This window comes from Saccopteryx bilineata, chromosome 1 (genome assembly GCF_036850765.1).
Source record: "Saccopteryx bilineata isolate mSacBil1 chromosome 1, mSacBil1_pri_phased_curated, whole genome shotgun sequence".
NCBI classification, from domain to species: Eukaryota; Metazoa; Chordata; class Mammalia; order Chiroptera; family Emballonuridae; genus Saccopteryx; species Saccopteryx bilineata.
This window is the reverse complement of record NC_089490.1, coordinates 84,172,104-84,193,067: the sequence shown is the minus strand read 5'-3', so window position 1 is coordinate 84,193,067 and position 20,964 is coordinate 84,172,104. Positions and strand designations below refer to the sequence as shown.

Genomic DNA, 20,964 nt, shown 5'->3' with positions numbered 1-20,964 from the left:
GGAAGACCAAGCAGGTAAATAACTAAAGCTGACTGGCTGTGAGCAACAGGGAGTGGTGGGGACTGTAACAAACAGGAGCATTCACTCACACCCAAAGTGGGCATAGCTCCTGCCAGCAGTTGCCAGCACCACACTGGGACCAAGAAGTGCCCCTGCCCTGGGCTCCATGGTTTGGGGTCCCTCCTCTGCCCCTCCTGTGGCTATAGCCCTCCCTATGGACTCAGAAGTCTACAGACGATTGTGTGCACCTGGAACCCACACCCACCCTTCCAGACCACATTTTGGTACTCGAGACCCTGCCATTCCCTGTCCGAATGGCCCCGTGCCTGTCTGTTCTCTGAGGGGCAGATGACACTTGACACTTAGGACCAAGCAGCAGCAAAAGGAAAGGTAGTCTGGGGCAGTGGTCCCCAACCTCTTTTGGGCCACGGACCGGTTTAATGTCAGAAAATATTTTCACGGACCGGCTTTTAGGGTGGGACAGATAAATGTATCACGTGACCGAGACAAGCGTCAAGAGTGAGTCTTAGACGGATATAACAGAGGGAATCTGGTCATTTTTAAAAAATAAAACATCGTTCAGACTTAAATATAAATTAAACGGAAATAATGTAAGTTATTTATTCTTTCTCTGTGGACCGGTACCAAATGGCCCATGGACCGGTACCAGTCCGCGGCCTGGGGGTTGGGGACCACTGGTCTAGGGGAAAGAGCCAGAGCCGGAGCGTTCCAGGGCTGGAGTGTGTCCTGGGCTCTGTGTGGTGAGGGATGGAGCCGGAGGGAGAAGAAGGGATGGGTCAGGCATGGCCACACTTCTGTTTTCTGGCACAAACTCCAAAGAGTCCTAAATTCCAGGTCATGAGGTAGGGGTACTTGTCAAGGTAGACTAGGTTGAATGTATTCTAGTTTTGAAGCTTCATAATGACTTTTACATATTTATCCACGTAATATAGGAGCCTCCATCTGCACTTCTGCCAGAGCCCTGTGAACGTTGGGGGCTGGGTGACAATGGCCAAGCAGGAACAATGCTGGAAATACCAATTTTTTATGTGACATCCCTTGATTTTTTAAGTGTGGACAAATCATTTGATGACATTGACAATGGTAAATACCATGGGGATCAACCGCATGTGCAGGCTGGCTGAGGGCTGTGGCTGCCAGCTCAGAACCTCTGCACCCACAGGAGGACAAGAGCCCGCACCTGTGTGGAATGTCCTATCTGTGCACACAGTTCTCCACAGCCACTTCCACACCTAACTGTCACCGCAACCCTCAGAGACAGACACGACTGACCCATTCAGAGTCAGGGGAACTGAAGCTTGGAGGGTTTGAGTAACGGAACCTAAACCATGAACTCGGGTGTTCGTGCCAGAACGTGAGGTTACCCTCTCACACCGCAAGCTGGCTTCCTCGTTTCTGGCTATAGTAATCGAGCCTCCGTGACCCCGACAACCGCACTTTAACCCCAACAGCAGTTTATGGATGAGGGAGCTGAGGTTCTGAGCGATCCCAGAGCCAGTGAGGTTCTGGTTGGTTGGCACCAAGATCTGACTTCTCTAGAGCCAAAGTTTTGTCTTGAGAAGGAAAAAACCTAAACAAAGAGTCTGCTGGGAAGGGTTTGCCCTCAGCTAAAAGCAGAGGAGCAACAGAGAGAGCCTTTTCTTGGCGCCATATGTACGCGTGAAAGCTGTGTGTGCACTTGCAATCTGTGCTCGAGGTGTGTGTGGGGGAGTTTACCCACTTATTTAAATTAATCAGTTTAGAAAGGATCCATTGTGAAAACAATATTGTCAAAACAAAGACCCACACGATCCACCATTAGTCTGGAGGCACTGGGTGCAGCCGTAGCCAAGTTCACAGACACGTGCCTCTGCACAGGTAGGAGCGCTGTGGCTAGAGAGGCGGCCCGTGCTCAGACACAGCCCAAAGGGTGCAGACGGCAGGCCCTGCCTCGCCAGGTTCGGAGGCCACACACAGCCCACCTCAGTCCATCTCTTTGAACATCAGTGATCAGATGCCCACTTCAGTCCAGTACTCGGTGCACTCTGCCAGATGCTCTACACCCACGATCACATTTCATCCCTGCAGGAACCCAACAGGAAGGGACTATGCATTCCATTTCACAGGTAAGAAAACTGAGGCACAAGGGGAGAGTGACTGGCCAAAGGTCACACAGCTGGTAACTGGCAGGGCCGGGATTGGAGCCCAGAACTGGCAGTTCCCAAAAATCTGACCACTAGGTGATACTGCCTGTTGCCCCACAGGGACTGTCAGCTCTGACTTTTAGGGCTAATCAGTTACTGAAATGTACTCTTTCTGTTATCTGAAAAGGAGGCAAGCTGGTTAAGCTGAGTAAGGGTCTGTGCTTTTGGAAGAATTCAACAGATAACACTTGGACGATAATTAACCTGGCATCTGGCACAGTATACGTTGTTCAGCCTGTTCTTCACAATCTAATCAAAGGCTCTGCCTCCTTCCACAGCTTCATCTCCCGCTGTCCCTGCCACCCACTTGAGTCGGCCTCTGGGAGCCCCCACAGCTCTCTGCTCAGGCTGAGCCCTCACCCCAGCAAGTTCACCCATCCTGACCTCAGGAGATTCTGCTCAGTGCCGTCTTCTCTATAACCCCCCCCCCCTCAGGAGTAAGCCCGCTTCCACCCCCCCATCGCCCCATACAGGGCTAGATCTCCACAGGCCCCTCTGGGCTTCAACTGCCTGATGTCCAGACCTCTGTTTCAGCATTTGTTGTGGGTATAATTACACATTCACAAATCTGTTTCCTATAACAAGTCCACCCGAGATCCAAAAGGCATTAAACAAAAACAGGCAGGGAACCCAAGGTGAACACACCATGAAGAAGAAAAATCCAGAGCACCTGAGACGCCACACTTCCCATGCCACCCACCAGCATATCAGTTGGCACAGAGGAAGGCGTGCCACACGCTTCCAGGAAGCACTGTGGCAAAAGCCATAAAGGATCCAAATGATCCTTTGACCCAGGCGGTTCACTTCTGGGAAGACTTGCTAAGGCAATGGATTGGGAAAACAAGGTAAAAAAGGTTTATGCCCAGGATCACCTCTAGATTCTGATGGTAAAAAGCAAACAATCTAAATGTCCAGGCACCAAAGGGTGCCTGGTCACCTAGAGTAATAATAATGCCTGTTGGTTGACTATTTGTATCTACTAAGTGCCAAGTACTTCACTTCACCCTCACAGATAACCTGGTGAGGTAGGCAGCATGATTACCCCTGGAGTACAGTGAGGAAGTCTGAGGCTCAGGGTCCTGACCACAGTAACAGCCCCTACCTAGTGCTGAAAGTCCTGTGCTGGGCAAGCTTTTGGCTGCCCGCACGTGATCTCAGGTACTGCTCACAGCAGCCTGTGAGGTAGCTGCTTTTCACACCCAATGAAGGGAATGTATTCACAGCCATAGTCCTACCAAGTCCATGGTCTTATCCCTCAGGCCGCAGGTGTCGTGCCCTGGGACACTCAGCCCCCAGTAGCAGAGCAGTGCTTAGGGGACAGGCACTTCTGCTTTGAGACCATGTGCTTTCTTCCATGAGATGTTCCTCTTGCTACAGACTGCAAACCACCTCTATTACGGGTTGAATTATGTACCCCCAAAGATGTTCAAGTCCTAACCACCAGTAGGGGTGAATGCAACCATCTTTTTTTTTTTTTTTGAGATAAGGTATTTTCAGATGATCAAGTTAAGATGAGGTCATTGGATAAAGCCCTAATTTAAAATGACTGTGCCCTTATAAAAAGGGGACATTTGGACACAGAGACAGAAATGCACAGAGCAAAGACAATGTGAAAACACAGAGACAACATGAACTATAAGCTAAGGTACACCCAAGGCTGCTGGAAGCTGGGAGGGAGGCCTGGAACAGATTCTCCCTCAAAGCCCTCAAAGGAACCAACCCTGCTGACACCTTGACTGCAGGCTTCCAGCCTCCAGACTGGGCTAGAGCGAATTTCTGGTGTTTAAGCCACTCAGTTACTATGTTGCAGCAGCCTCAGGTTATTAGTCATTGATCAGACTATGAGGCAACTAGCAAAGTGGCAATAACAGGGGCCAGGTAGGTAAACCTGAGGTTCACATGATGTTAAACAGAAAATCAAGGGACAAAACCATGCTGACTACCGGATCACCACTACAGTGAAATCACTCCTCGTGCAGAGAGAAGATTGAAAGGGAACACACCAGCATAACTAAGATGCTTCCCAGTTTTTTGTTTCTGTTACGCATTTTCTCAATTTTATCCAGAAAGCTTACATTACTCTTACACATTTGTACAACTGATTATAAAAATATATAATCGAACCATGGAACTGTGGAGAGACATAAGAATCCTTGTTATGGAGTAAAGTGTGCTCTGCCTCAGTATACGACTGTATTTAAAATAGGACCTTTTCAGAGATAATTTAGTTAAAAATCAGTTAGGAAGGTCTCTGCTCCACCATGACTGGTATCCTCCTAAGAGGAGAGTAGACCACACAGAGAAACACACCAAATATGTGCACACACAGAAGATGAATATGTAAACGCTCAATAAGAAGGTGGCCATCTGCAAGTTGAGAGGCCTTAGAGGAAAAACAAAAAAATGCCAACACATTGACCTAAGATTTCTAGCCTGCAGAACTGTGAGAAAATAATTTCCCGTTGTCTAGGCCCTCCAGTCTGTGCTATTTTAGTTCAGCAGTCCCAGCAAACTAATACCAAGAACCAAAGGAGAGCAAGGCTGCCCACAGCTCCCAACACTGCAAACTGGAGCTGAGAAACAGGCAGGGCGTGCCTAGCAGGCAAGGCACGGCCGAACACTCACCCAGGCAGTTGTGTCCATCGTGTGCCAGCATGAAGCCATCAAAGCAGGTGCACCTGTAGTTCCCCGGGATATTGATGCACTCGTGGACACAGCCCCCGTTGTAGTAGTCATTCTCACACTCGTCAATGTCTGCAAAACGAGGGGCATGAGAGGTGTCAGAAGAAGAGCCTGGAGTACCCTCCTCCCCTCTACTGCTGAAGCTACCTGGACATGAGTGGCTAGGAGATGACTCCAACAGTTATTAACTAGAATCCTTGCTGGAAGTTAAGGACCCAGAAATGACAAAGATGAAGATGCTGGCTCTGTACCAAGACTGGCCACCACCTTGCAGATCTGGGCCCTGTGCCAGACATGTGTTTGGAGCATTCCAACTCCCACCACAGTTAAGCAGGCAAGAGTCACTACCAGCTCTGCCTCCCTTGAAAGCTTCTCAACAGAACTATATGAGGGAGCCATGTGTAAAATTCCCCCAAACTGGATCACTTCAGCCTATTTGAAAGCCTCCCAGAGATGGAGAGCTCATGACTTGTGAAATGGGGTATCAAATAAAATAAACTTTGCATACCACCAAAAAGTGTAACTTCTGGAATGAGGGAAAGTCCATATACCCCCTCCACAAAGTTTCCTTCCCCATCAGCATCTGAAGTCTGAATTTCTACTGCCCCAGTTTTCTAGTTATAACAAAGACTTCTGTCTCATAAACAACAGCCAATAGCCTTTGTAAAGGTCACCCTTTTTGGTGTTTTAAGTCTTTTTTTTTAACATTTCCCATTAGTGGTAAATGGCTATCAGTTTTGGCATTCCAGAAATATTTGAGAGGCTGGGAGAATAACAGGAACGCACCCAGTTACTATTCAAAGAGCTGCTTCTATACCACATCTGGATGACAACACCATATGCCATTATCTCTTCAAATCCTATACTAACTCAGTGATGTGGGCACTGTCATTACTCTGATTTCGCAAGGCACAGACAGGGAAGCCAAAACCTTGCCAAAAGTCACACACCTAGGAAGTAGTACAAGTGGGAGTCGAACAAGTACACCCTGGTTTGGGAGCCCAAGAAGGAGTAAGCCGGGTCACATCTCTGGGAGAGGTGGGCAGGGCAGCACCGAGGATCAACACTGGGGGCAGGGGTGCCCACCCTTCTCCTGCTTTGCCAGGTGAATGCCTCTGTGGGCCTGTGGACCCACCTGCACCTCCACAATTAATGCAGAGAAACAAGGAAGGGGGTAGGGGAAAGTGCCTCCCAGTGGAACCGGAAGCACTACACCGTGGAACCGGAAGTGTTGCATAGTAGAAGCGGAAGTGTCCTGGTGAGCAGAACTGCAAGTGCTTAAGATGTTACAAAGTGGCATTAGAAATTGATCCGTCTCCTTTGCAGTTGACAAGGGATTTTGAGGTAGGTTCCAGTTATGAAAGCTGGAATGAGGCCAGCCTAGGGAAGAGAGAGAACTCAATGCAAGCCTGGCTGTTCCTACAAATGCCTGAGGAGCTGTCACAGGAAGAAGCCTAGTTTCCTGCACGCCACGCTGGTCTGGAGGGCAGAGCTCCACTTAGGGAAAAACCATGGCAGACAATTAACATTCACAGGTAGGCACAGCCATCTGAGTGATAGATGCTGTCTTAAGAGGTAGTGAGCTCCCTGACTCTAGAGGTGACCAAGCACTGTCTGAATCCCTTCCAGCAGAGGGGATAAACTTCAGTGAAAACGGCAGTATGAAAGCTTCTGAATACAGGGTCTGGGCTGTGCAGCCTACTCCTGGTGCCCTCCTACCTGCCCAGTCACATGACTGAAGAACAAACTAGCCTGGATTGCCGAAGCAGACAGAAAGAGACTTCTTCCCAACCTGCAAGCAGTGGCCATCAACATCAGCCTAAGAAGCTGATTCAATTTTGCAAGTCATTTTAATGGCTTTTAATTATATGTTTAACACACTTAGAAATTTTAAATTATATTGAAGGAGGATATAAGATTTTATGTTGGAAAAGGCACATGAGTTTGTAAAGACTGAGATATTGATCACTTGCCAATCTGCAGCCCTGACCTTTCACCAGAGCCCCAGGTACAACAATCCAACCACTTCTCCCCGTGGATCTTCCACAGATGCCCCGAAGGCAGCACGGCCCAACTTCAGCTCATCAACCTCCACTTTGCAGGTACAACAGTCCAACCACTTCGCCCCGTGGATCTTCCACAGATGCCCCGAAGGCAGCACGGCCCAACTTCAGCTCATCAACCTCCACTTTGCAGGTACAACAGTCCAACCACTTCGCCCCGTGGATCTTCCACAGATGCTCCAAAGGCAGCACGGCCCAACTTCAGCTCATCAACCTCCAAGCTGGGGTGGCCCATCCAGTGAATTATCATTATCCTTCCACCTCTCTGCAAAAAACATCTAGTCAACTACCCAAACATGGTTTTCCTGCACTGTCCACATGGTTACAGCCTGTCCACTGGCCACCCATTTCTTTCTTTTTTTTTTTTTTTGTATTTTTCTGAAGCTGGAAACAGGGAGAGACAGTCAGACAGACTCCCGCATGCGCCCGACCGGGATCCACCCGGCACGCCCACCAGGGGCGACGCTCTGCCCACCAGGGGGTGATGCTCTGCCCCTCTGGGGCGTCGCTCTGCGAGACCAGAGCCACTCTAGTGCCTGGGGCAGAGGCCAAGGAGCCATTCCCAGCACCCGGGCCATCTTTGCTCAAATGGAGCCTTGGCTGCAGGAGGGGAAGAGAGAGACAGAGAGGAAGGGGGGGGGGGTGGAGAAGCAAATGAGCGCTTCTCCTATGTGCCCTGGCCGGGAATCGAACCCGGGTCCCCCGCACGCCAGGCCGACGCTCTACCGCTGAGCCAACCGGCCAGGGCCGGCCACCCATTTCTTATCAGCATGGCCATGGTCTCTCATCTGAGCTGAACCAGCAGTCTGCAAATTGTTCTTCCCTCCTTTCCTTAATTCAAGAAGGTGACTCTCTGAAGAAGGTGGCCTGGTTCCAACTCTGAGAGTGGAGCCTGCTCAATCTAAATGTCCAAACAGTGCAGGGCATTTAGCAACTGTCGGTGGTCCCAGGGTGGGGACATGACTTAGGTTGCATAAGTAAGATTGAGGGATAGCACTTTTATTTCATGCTTGGGTAAAGGAATTCTCTCTCTCTCTCTCTCTCTCTCATTGTACCTCAGAAGAAAGTATGCAGGTATCTACTCCTGAAACACATACCAGCCCATTTAACAACCTTTGGCGTAGGTACCCTAACTTCATTTTATGGTTGATCAAACTAAAGTGCAGAGAGGCGAGGTAATTGCTTAAGGTCATGCAGTAAGTGGTTGGTCAAGGATCAGAACAAAGGTCTTTCAGTCAACAAAGCCCATGTCCTTTCTAATAAGTTAGAATGTCCATGACATGCCAGGCATTGGCAAAGTACTGTATACATGTTATTTCACCCTTAGCACATTTATACTGTGTACCAGGAGAGAATTATCCACTCGTCCAAACACCCATTCATCCTTGTGTGTGTGTGTGTGTGTGTGTGCGTGCACGCACGTGCCTATCCAAATACCCAAATAGCCAGCCAGCCATGCATCCATTCATTCAAACACCTGTCCACCTACCTATTATCTACCCAGGTAATCACTGCATTAGTTATCCATTCAAATACCCACCTAGACATTCATGTAAAAGCTGTCCATCTAAATATCCAGTCAGCTTATCATCCTTCTATTCATCCAATCACCTGCTATTCACCCATTCATTAATCCAGCCAAATATCCATCTGTACATCTAAACATGTAACCACCATCTAAACATTTAGCCAGACACCATCCTCCTATTAATCTAAATATTCATCCATACAAACCTTCATTCATCCATCCATCCATCCATCCATCTATCCACATAGCTAACCACCTATTCATTGATTCAAACACCCACTCATCTCTCCAGGCACATACTCACATACATCCAAATACCTACCCACTCATCTCTCTATCCAATCATTTACTCATCCATCCTAACATCTACTCATCTACCCATCAATTCCTTCAACATCACTCATGTAAACTCCTTACAAAATATATACAATAAAAATTTCAAAAAGAAGACATTAGGACAAAAAAAAAGAGATGAGGGTTGAAGAATAAAGAAAAGTTGGTGAAAATATGCAGAAATACAACCAGTAATTCCAGCACAATTTCAAAAGGTAGACCACAAATATGGCTCTGAGCTTCCTAGAAGCCAAAGCAAAGAAGGATACACAATCAGTTATGGAGTTAGCACATCCGTAAAATTAACTAAGATCAGCTATTTTAATGGTAGTAAAGTCTGAGAAAAACGTTTCTCCCCTGATTATAATAATCACACACCTTACTTTGCTTGGCATAGTTCCAGTTTTTTTCCTGTTGTCTGGGTATAATTATTAACAGCATACTTTTTACCATCAAAATGATAAACCATTTGATTACCGTATCCATAAGGCATTATAAAGAGAACGTTGAAAAGTCAATAAAACAACTCTAGCCTGTTCCTTCCTTTACTGCTCATAGTGTAAGCCACAGTAGATACTAATGGGCTAAGAGTGCAGGAATGCTTGGTGCTCACATTTCTTCCCATAATCCATCCCCAAGGAGTTCCCCCCACATTTGAGTATCTCCTAGGATGATCAGTTCCTCTCTAATCCCCAGGCCTGAGTACTCCTCCAGGCTTCTGAGGCCAGCCAGCTTTACCTCAGCATCCTGGGCAGTGAACATCTGCTCACAAATGAGCTACCCCCCTTATTTTCTGTGTCCATGCCTTGAATTTTTGTTTTTTAAGATCATGTGAACCTCCTCCTCCTTTAATACATAAGAGATAAGCACACAAACAAATTAACTAAACAAAATCCCTGCCAAAGCAAGTGGATTTATCACTGTAATAAACCTATCCAAGACCCACTAGCCCTGGAAGAGCCCTGCAGGCCTTCACGCTGCACACAGGCTCAGACCCTTTTTAAGAACCATTAAAGCCAGATAAGGAGGAAGCAGATGGGTGGGGAGAGGGTAAAGTCATGGAGGAAGGCAGAGCCGAGCTCTCTGGGTGTTTATTCTGAATGAAGCATTGTAGGTTGAATTGTGTCCACTCAAAAAAGACATGTTGATGTCCTGACATTCAATATCTGTGAATGTGACCTGATTTGGAATCAGGTCAGATATAAGATATAGAATATTTACAGATATAATTAGGAGGAGGTCATATTGGAGCAGGGTGGACCCTACTCTAATGACTGGTGTTCTCATAAGAGGAGGGAAATTTGGATACAGACACACAGAGAGGATGTTAGGAGAGAATGTTGTAAGGTACCAAAAAGCTGAAAATTGATATTGATATTCTGGGAGGAAAGGTCAGGCTTCCTTATCAGGCTTTCTTGTCCCATTCCCTCCTTTAGGGAGGGGAGGGAGAAGAAGGTAGAAGTTTCTGGCTTGCAAGAATAATGGGTCATTCAGTTTTAATATAAAATAAAGGTTAACCAAGAAACTTCTTCTCTTTCAATAGGAGGCAGAATTTACATACCACCTTGCATTGATTGTAGTTCCGCCCCCTTCCTGGAATCTTGAGAGCAAAATACCTCTAGGTTAACGAGGGAAGATGAACCCTAAAAGATTTGTAAATGTCTTTGTGTTACCTTAAAAGTCTTAATGTTTCTGTGTATCCCCTCAACAAATGTTGTCAGCCCATGCCATGATGTCATGCTCTCCCCTGCCCATGTGTGATCAAGGGTATATAATCAGCCCCTGAACTATTTTGGGAGCTGCATAATTTGGGCCTGCAGATGCCCCGTGTCAGCCATATGCGGCCGGCATATTAAAATTTCCTCCTTTAATAAAACTCCAAAATTTATCTGGACTGGGTGTCTCTATGTGGATTCGATGAAGTGAGGCACAGTGCCTTTCAGAATCTGGGGTGCAGTACTTTATAACATATGAGGGCTTATCCGGGATCCATCCAGTGTTTCGCGTCACTGGATAGAGAAGAGACACCCTGAATCGGCTGGACTCTCTGCTGAGCTGCTCGGCCCCGCTTGAATTTCGAGGAGAGGCGCGCCACCTAAGACTTTCCAGGGCTCCTGATCTTCCTGTGGGGTCCGGACAGTTCTATGGTAGATGCCTGTCGGTTCCCAAATTTGACAATTTGGACAATTCGGCAGAGAAAATTGAGGAGGTAGGTAAAGCAACTCTTTGCTTTGCTGAATTTTCTGGTGTGGAGTCAGTAGGCACGGCCACCATCACAGCCACCTGGCCCATACAGGTTCGCATTGGATTCAGACAGTCGGTAAAGAAACAACGGAGCCAAAAACTGATGGGCCATCATCTTTAATCCTAGTTTGCACCCGGTGGGCAAGTAAAAATACACACTGGGCTCCAAAACCCACTCATTCAGTGCTCACAAAGCTACTGATTTATCTGAGTTTCCTAGAATCTAAGGTTTCTAGCTCACCAGACTTATTCACCTCTGTTCCCCACTCCTTCCTTCTCCTTACAGATTTTGGACAATGATGGGGGTGGGGGGTGGCTTTGCTGGAAGCACTCCCCTGCCCCGGGAGGCTTTTCCCACGGCTAGAAATAAGGCCGAGGACATTTTGCACTTTGGGCAAAGTGCTCAGAGACTGGTGAAGTGTACCTTTGTGATTGTTGAAATGTATGATTTGTGCTGTTGTAATTTGTGTAATGTGCCTAATTTCCTTTCCTTACACAGGGATGCTGGTGGTGTAGACTGTGGGTAGTAAAGTGAGCATAGGGGTGGATTGTTGGGCAGATAAAATATATTATGCTCACTTTGTTAAAGATGGCGCTGCCCACGTGGAGGCCATCGCCCAGGTGATATTAATGTGTGTTGTGGGCGGGCTGTGGACAGGCAGGATCTTTGTAGCCTGGAGCTTGGTTTTGGGATTAAGCCTTTCCCACTCTTTTTGATGTGGGGTGATGCAATCCCATCATGCCTCAGAGAAGTGACTTTGTATTAGAAACTTACCCTATTTTGTATATTGGATTAAAGGTTATGAATCTACACTATAAAATGGGGGCAGGCGGTAGTTTGCTCTCTCGGTTCCTGGGATTATTAGCATTAGAGAAGAGAGAGCAGAGAGGAGAGCAGAGAAAGGCCACGTGGACTAGGCCAGGAGAAGCCGCCAAGATGGTGGAGTGTTGAGTGAGAAGCCAGTTAGTGCAGAGTTTGTACAGGGAGAAGGAAGGAGATGAGGAACAGAGGTGAATAAGTCTGGTGAGCTAGAAACCTTAGATTCTAGGAAACTCGGATAAGTCGGTAGTTTTGTGAGCACTGAATGTGAGTGGGTTTTGGAGCCCAGTGTGTGTTTTTACTTGCCCGCCAGGTGCAAGCTAGGATTAAAGATGATGGCCCACCAGTTCTTGGCTCCATTGTTTCTTTACCAACTGTCTGAATCCAATGTGAACCTCCATGGGCCAGGTGGCTGTGATGGTGGCCGTGGCTACTGGCTTTACACTGCCCAACATCTGGCTTCCCTTTGAACTCTTGCTTTTGCTTTTATGTTTGTAACTAGTTTGTAGTCTGTGTCGGACTAGAATGTAGGTAGAGTGGATTTGGGGTCTTTGCTGAGTTGTGACTCCGGGACCCCGGTGGAAGTAGGTAGGGCTTTCAGAACTGCTTTGCTGGTTGTTACTAGTCTGTAGTCTTTATGTTTTGAACAGGAACTGCCGCGAAACAGACCAGACGTGGTCGTAAGTTTGTGCAGGCTCTCCAAGACCGAGACGTCAGTGGGGCGTTTTAGTGGTCCTGCTTTGGGTTTTGCTAGGAGAGGGACTTCTGGTTATACTCTGGAGGGACAATTGGTGAGGACTGAGCCCTGCTTCAGGCTCCTGGGGATATCTGTTTGTACTTTAGAAGAACATTAATGGGAACTGAGTGGACCAGGTCCCCCAGTTCTGCAGCGGGCCTTCAGAGACATCAGTTTCTCTAAGAGAGGTATTAGTAGGAACCTCATCCTACCCAGGACTTCCAGAGGTATCTAGATGAGGCTCTCGGTAAAATGCCCAGGTTTTGCTAGGAGAGGGACTTCTGGTTATACTCTGGAAGGACGAGTAGTAGGATTGGGTCCTGCTTGAGGCTCTCTGGGATATCTGTTTCTCTATAAGAGGTACTGGTGGAGACTTCATCCTGCCCAGGACTTCCAGAGGTATCTAGATAAGGCTCTCAGTAAAATGCCAGAAGTGGGGACGTTGTGTCTATCTCTAGGAAGGCTAATGGAGGTTAAGTCCATCTGGGATTAGTCAGTCTTGCATCGCACTGAATCAGTGGAGGCTGAGCTAACCTGGATTGATTAATCTCAACCCAAGACTTCCACGAGACGTCTCTTTGTTGAGATCTCAGTCTTTGTTTTTAAAGGTGTCTGTTTAGAAAACCCTGGTTTAAAGGAATCTCTGGTGCAGCCTGCGTGCACCTGAGAAGCCACGAGGGGGAGCCCTTTTCTAGTTGGTGAGGCACAGCACTTTCCAGCATCTGGAGTGCAGTGCTCTCCACTGAGGGGAACTCCTCCCTTGTCTATTGAACTTTGTCTTTGTTTGCCAGAAAAATTAAGATAAGTAAAGCATGTTCATTTAAACTTCTTGATTTGTGTGTATAAATCCTTTGTTTAATGTCTAAACGTGTCTGTTTTAAGGCCTGTTTGAGTCTTTTGTGTTAAAATTGGAAGCTTCTGACTAAAAAGCAATCTTAAGTAGCGAACTATTACTCTCTTTGTTCTCAAATACTAGCTTCGGGGCACCCTAATAGGCAAGCCAAGGTTTCTCCCCTGAAGGAAGTTATTCTCTTCGGTTGGCTTCTTCCCCTTGTCTCGTGTAATAATTAATATCTCTATAATCAAACACCCTCTTATTCTGGGTGCTAGTTAATTATCTATCTTATCTTTCTTGATAGTGCACTAATTCTTAGATTCTCCTGAAACAAGTATCAGTTTTGTAATAAGTAATAGCAACTGGGAATTCTAATTCCTGGATAATAAGAACAGTCTGGAATATAGTAATTGGGAACCCAGGTTGTCCCGATCAATTTCCATACATTGATTGGTAGCTAAATTTAATAATGAATCCACCACAGTGGCTTAAAACATGCTCGATACAAAGCGGGTGCCACATCTTCTTGGTCATGCAAAATTTGAGTCAAAAACAGGGAAAAGAATAACTAAGGCAAACAGTAAACAGCAAACCAAGAGACAAGCCCCGCCGCCTTCAGGCACATGGTTGGGTTAGGATTCAGCTTGCTGTGTGCAGTGCAGAGGAAAAAGAGCAATGAAGTAAGGGTAAAATAAATAAAATATAGAATAGAAATTAGTTTCAAATGTCCACCGGTGGACCAAAGGAGGTTTTGCTCTTTTAGAAATTCCAGGGTAGGGATAGTATTAAAAATTAAAACTTTGCTTTAGAAAAATTGTGAAGGAAAGAAAAGGAATTTAGAAATTAACAAACCGTAGGTGTGGACCATGCTAGTTAATTGGCAGTTTCTTAACTTAAATGGCAACTCCAGAAGGAGTAATAGAATCATAAGTAATAAATAGGATTATAGGGAATAAAATAAAAAATAAGCTGTCTGTGTGTTGGGGATGATTCTTGTTGCCCCCACTAGTGTAAAAAATTAGAGAAAAATTCCAACACTCTCCTGCAGGACCAAGGGGACATCCAAGTCTTTCAGTTACGCAAAAGACATGAAGTTCGTAAGGAAGACCCACAGCATTAACCATAATGGTAAAAACTGTAAAAGGGAGCCTGACCAGGCTAGAGCGTCGGACTGGGATGCAGAAGTACCCAGGCTCGAGACTCCGAGGTCGCGCGCGGGCTCATCTGGCTTGAGCAAAGAGCTCGCCAGCTTGGACCCAAGGTCGCTGGCTCCAGCAAGGGGTTACTCGGTCTGCTGAAGGCCCACGGTCAAGGCACATGTGAGAAAGCAATCAATGAACAACTAAGAAGTCGCAACGCGCAACGAGAAACTGATGATTGATGCTTCTCATCTCTCTCTGTCCCTGTCTATCTCTGCCTCTGTAAAAAAAAAAAAAAAAAAACTGTAAAAGGGAATTTTCAGGGAATTGCGGGAATAAATTGGAAACCTCATATAGGCTAAAGCAACTCACTATTGGGAAAGTAATTTTGTGAAAATTGTATTTAGCTACCGGAAGCAAGGCAGTTAGTTACAGGTGGCAAATTGGTTCAAGTCCTGCTAGGGAGAAGTCCCATTATCTTGCTAAGGAGCTTGGCTACAAACTGTAGAGGAAAAAAAAAGGTAAAAGCGACAAGCTCTCAGTTCCTGGAGTCCGCTTCTCTCTCAAGCATCCACCCGCCCCTCATGATTGACATAATAGTGTAAGTTATAAATTACTATGGGTCAGAAGAAAGTTAGTATCTCTTTGCTAGCTGGGTAGTTTATACCAAGAATCCCATATTGTGTAAAAAGTATTTTCCATGTTAAAATGTATGTGTTGTTTAAAAGGCCTTTTGTTAATTCTTTTATTTGCTGTTTTATAGCCTTGTGATATTGGAATCTTAGTTTAAGTATTGGAAGTTGTTAATGTCTTTTTATGTAACGTTTAGTTTATTATTGTTTTGAAACAGTATTGTTAAAATTTCTCTTGAATGCTAATGCACTGAATTATTCAGCAGCGAAGAGACTCTGGAATTCTAAAGGAGGCACCAAAAAACCTGTTTTTCTTGATTTAATCCAGCTAATAATGCTGTTTTTTTCTTTTTCCAAAGGTTTATATAAATAGAAAAAGGCTCTCAAGCCCTTCAGCGAGATCTTCTGAGCATGGCTTTTAAGGTCTATAATGGCCAAGGTAGTAACAGAAAAGGCAAATAAGGCCCAAAAGAGGTCAGGAAATACCAGCTTTTGGCATACGCTCTTAAAGGCTCCAGCACCCAGAAAGGGTTTCATAGGATTCTATCAGGGCTCTGCTCCAGAGTGGAAAGAAAGGTCATTGAACTGAAGCCTACCAGGCTTCTCGGCCCCACCGGGGGACACGTCTTTACTGTGGAAAAAGGGACGTGAGAAGGTAAGCTGCCCCCTTGCTCCACAGAGGGAAGGTTCAGTCTCTTCTAGCCCTGCTCCAGCTACCTGTGACCTGACCTTGCCCAGCATACTGGGATTTGCCACTGAAGGGTAAAAGGTGTCCAAGGCCAGCCACTGGCCCCATCTCATGACATCGTTCATGAGCCTAAGGTATTTCTTCCAAGTAGCAGGTAAACCGATCTCATTTCTTGTGAACACAAGGGCCATTTACTATACCTTGCCTGAATATTTGAGTTTTATTTATCCCTCGAAGATCTCTACTGTGGGTATTGACAGCCTGATTTTATTGCTTTATTTAATATATAGTGTCTCCTTTAGTCCTCTTGTCTCAATGCCCCATGCCTATTGGCTGGGACCTGCTCATAATTCCAACTAGAAGCAGTGGTCACTAGGATTTAAACTCTAGCTACAAAGTTAGAATGTGACCACAACTCTAATGCCTTGTGGACTTTTCCTGAATATGTGTAACTCCTGTTCTTTAGGACATTTCTCAGACTTAGTGAAATTACGTTAACATGTTAAGAACACTTGTGACTGTAAGAATTTTATTTTGAATCCTGTTATATTAGTTAGAATTTTATTTTTGTTTAATAATCTAGTAGGCTTTAGTCATTTTATTGTATTAAAATGCTTGTTATAGTATTTGTTAACATTAGCTATTTGAATTTTATTGTTAATTGTATATTTTTCCAGTCTGCCTCAAAATCAGAACATAGTAATTCAAATGAATAGATGCCACCCAGAACCAGTGGGGTCTTGGGACCCTTATTGCCAAAGGTTTATTCAAAACCAATTAGAAAAAGATTTTGCCAACAGGAAAGGAATAATTAGAAAAGCCAAATTTAGAATCTATTATAGAAGGCAGAATATCTGAATGTTTAGTTTATGCCCCAGTGAATACTAAGCAAAATAAGAAAACTATAGAAAAAAACAGGGGAAAAAAGGAATTTTCCCAAGTAAACATTTAAAATAGACTTTAATAAAATAATTGACAATTGTTAAGAAATTGCTATATAAAATTCTTTCCAGGTTCAGCTTGCCCATTCTATCTAGTATTGGACCTGCATTTGTGTTCACAGTTTCAAAGCTAGTAGGAAAGAAACCAATATTAATTAGAAACTAATTTGAAGTTACATTGTGCCCACAGGTACCAAAAGGTCCAGGCAAGTAAAATGCATGAATCAAATACTAAAATAAATGTAACCACCTTTTCCCTAAGTACTTGCAGGATTTACAGGTTACTCAGCAAACTGTTCAAAGACTGTCCAAGAGGCGCTTCCAGCATTACATCACCCAAGGACTAACTTTCACGTGGACAGGTCCTACACTGTGATCCTGACCACTCCCACTGCTGCTAAGGTAGAAAAACGGCGTGCCCTACTCCAACCACAAACTGGAAGCTGGTTGGTCTACTTACGGCAAATGTATGAAAACTCACTAAGGACTTCTTTTTATCAGACTTTGGAAAAAGGGAAACTAGGGTAAAAGAAAGCCAACTTAATTGTCACTAAAGGTTAAGATTTTTAAAATTAAGAGTTCTGACTAAAGGTAAATTCTTACAAAGGCCAATTAGTTTTATATAAATTGCAAAAAGAATTGTATAGTTAATAGGAAATTAATTAGTAATATGTTTCTTTAGTGAACTGTATTGGTATTAATGCTGTCTGTTAAATATCTGTTACATGTTATAAGTTAATAACCCTAGACAATAGCATCATACTCTTTAGTAAATTAAGTCAAGGATTTGACTTAGGAAATAGAATCAGTGGGGATTGTTTTAAGGTACCAAAAAGCTGAAAATTGATAATCTGGAAGGAAAGGTCAGGCTTTCCTATCATTCTTTCCTGTCCCATCCTTCCTTTGGGCAGGGGAGGGAGAAGAAGGTAGAAGTTTCTGGCTTACAAGAATAATGGGTCATTCAGTTTTAAATATAAAATAAAGGTTAACCAAGAAACTTCTCTTTCAACAGGAGGCAGAATTTACATACCACCTTGCATTGATTGTAGTTCCTCCCCCTTCCTGGAATCTTGAGAGCAAAATACCTCTAGGCTAATGAGGGAAGATGAACCCTAAAAGATTTGTAAATGTCTTTGATTGTGTTACCTTAAAAGTCTTAATGTTGCCTGACCAGGCAGTGGCGCAGTGGATAGAGCATCGGACTGGGATGCGGAAGAACCCAGGTTCGAAACCCCGAGGTCGCCAGCTTGAGCGCGGGCTCATCTGGCTTGAGCAAAAAACCAGCTTGGACCCAAGGTCACTGGCTCGAGCAAGGGGTGACTGGGTCTGCTGAAGGCCTGAGGTCAAGGCATATATGAGAAAGCAATCAATGAACAACTAAGGTGTCACACGAAAAACTGATGATTGATGCTTCTCATCTCTCTCCATTCCTGTCTGTCTGTCCCTATCTATCACTCTCTCTGACTCTCTGTCTTTGTCTCTGAAAAAAAAAAAAGCCTTAATGTTTCTGTGTATCCCCTAAACAAATGTTGTCAGCCCATGGCATGATGTCATGCTCTCCCCCGCTCTCCCTCGCCCGTGTGTAATCAAGGGTATATAAGCAGCCCCTGAACTATTTTGGGAGCTGCACAATTTGGGCCTGCAGATGCCCTGTGTCAGCCATATGTGGCTGGGATATTAAAATTTCCTCCTTTAATAAAAATCTTCAAAATTTATCTGAACTGGGTATCTCTACGTGGACTTGATGAAGTGAGGTACAGTGCCTTTTAGAATCTGGGGTGCAGTCTTTATAACAAGAACACCATGGGAAATCACAGACGCACAGAGGGAAGGGGGCTGTGTGGTGATGGAGGCAGAGACTGGAAAGAGGAAGCAGTGTGAGAAGTAGGCATGAGTGTTGCTCCCATTTTACTGATGCAGAGGCTGAGGCACCACATGGCTGAGGACACTGTTCCCAGGCCCCCACTGGTGGCTGTGTTCAAATGCAGGCTCTGTCCTTGTTGGAGCCAGATCCTCAGGGCACATGAGACAAATACTTTTAAAAAATGCTTCAGGCTCTAAAAAGTTATTATGGGGAAAAGTGCAGAGGGGATATCATACATCAATACTTCCATTTCCAAGGTCTGTACCTACCCTCGAGGTTGAGGGGTGGTAACAAGGATGGGTCCTATAGGTGGAGAGAGTGGGGAGGACAAAAGATCTGACTGCATGCTGAGGATGAGAAGTTCGACAGCTCCCTTAGACATCCCTGACCCTTCTCCAGCTTGGATTTATTTTGAAAAAGTGAAAACTCAGGGTCTGGCTGGTTGGCTCAGTGGTAGAGCATCGGCCCGCCGTGTGGAAGTCCCGGATTTGATTCTTGGTCAGGGCACACAGGAGAAGCACTCATCTGCTTCTCCACCCTTCCCCTTCTCCTTCCTCTCTCTTTCTCTCCCCCTCCTGCAGCCAAGGCTCCACTGAAGCAAAGTTGGCCCAGGTGCTGAGGATGGCTCCATGGCCTTCTCCTCAGGCGCTAGAATGGCTCCAGCCACAATGGAGCAATACTCCAGATGGGCAAAGCACCACCCCCTGGTGGGCACGCTGGATGGATCCGGGTAGGGTGCATGCGGGAGTTTGTCTGACTGCCTCCCTGCTTTTAATTTCGGAAAAATACAAAAAAAAAAAGGTGAAAACTCAATTCCCAACAGAAAACAGCTCCCAGCATCCAACAGAGCAAAGGCACACAGCAGGGGCCCCACTCATTATGGGAATTTTGGAAGGCCACACAGTTCTGCTTTTGCTCTATTAACACGGCAGTGTGCACATGATCCCACAGCCGCAGTTCTGTGCCAGCAACACTGGTTTGGAACTTGAGTGGGGTGAGTTTTTTTTTATCCCATTTAACTCTAAATTGATTCTTGATGCCCCCATAAAGTATATATTTATTTATTCTGTGGTGGCTAGGTTCTATAGCAAGATTCTATTGCAATGAGTCAGAGCTCCATCTCATTTTATTTTAATACTATTTCAGGGCATTTTGGTAAAAATCAGGACTGATTGGAAAAACAAGGATTAAAAAAAATTGAATTCTAGTTGGTAAACAATATTATATTAGTTTCAGGTGTACAATATCGTGATTCGACATTTATGTACCTTGCAGTGTGAGAAATGAGGGTTTTTAAAGCACCCCACCATCCCCTCTCAGAGGTCATTAATGCAAATGTCTCCTCACTTCCCCTTGACGTTGGCATTTTTCTCCACGTTCCTTGCAGACAGTGGAGACCAAATGCTTGAACAAAGACCCCCTTCGCTGGCTGGGCGCTAGCACGTCTTCCCCTTTGTCTGGGGGCTTTAGGAAAATCACGCACTCCTTAGATCAGGCACCCATTCTGGGAGAGATGTATGGCTTAGGAAGTTGAGTCCTTATTGGTGAATAAGTCTTAATCCGGTTGTTGGGTAATTATGCTTGGGAGAAGGTGGTTTGGCAGGGCTGCCTAGCAGGAAGGATTAAGCCCCCCAAGCCCCCACCCCGTCTCCAGTGGCATAGGGTTAAGCTCTAGGTTTGTAATGACTGAGTAATGAGAGCCGCTCTCTGTGGACCCCTGGCATCCATCGATCAGACTCCCCTTCTGCTGAGACAATGCCAGAAGTGGGCCCAGCAGTTAATTATGGGAAAGGTCAAAGGTCACACAAAACCAACACAAATCTATAGACTTTTCCATTCCTAACTGCACACATTGACCATGGCTCAGCCAAGGTCTGGGAAGGTCCTCCCCCGTCTAGCCCCTGACCCAAGACAACCGTGGGTTTGGGGCTGTTTGCTGACCTCTCCCAGCAGCCCTCATGGCTTCAGGCTGCCACACTTCTGCTAACGCTGTTTCCTCTGCCTGGGCTCCTTCCCCTTCACAGACTTCCACATACTTTCACAGACGGAGCCCCAGTATCACCTCCTCCCTGAAGCTTTTGCTGATCCCTGGGCAGACAGGACTCCTCCCCACCTCTGGGCCCCACTGTCCCCTGAGCAGAGAGTGTCATTACTCTCGCTTACTATGGATGTGCCCCTGACACTGTGAGTTCCATGGGCAAGAACCGTGTCCTGCTCAGTCTAAGCCTCGGAGGCAGCAGAGTGAACCTGACAGC

The 20,964-nt window shown here is 45.7% G+C and overlaps 1 protein-coding gene across 2 annotated transcripts in view; it reads right to left on the bottom strand.

Annotated features, from left to right (window-relative positions):
- SCUBE1 (signal peptide, CUB domain and EGF like domain containing 1) overlaps positions 1 to 20,964 on the bottom strand; it is a 137,196-nt gene that overhangs the window by 102,645 nt on the left and 13,587 nt on the right. For both annotated transcript variants that reach the window (XM_066255913.1, XM_066255923.1), the window contains exon 3: positions 4,830 to 4,958. In XM_066255913.1, coding sequence (XP_066112010.1) covers positions 4,830 to 4,958 — 129 coding nt within the window. The remainder of the gene's footprint in view (positions 1 to 4,829; positions 4,959 to 20,964) is intronic.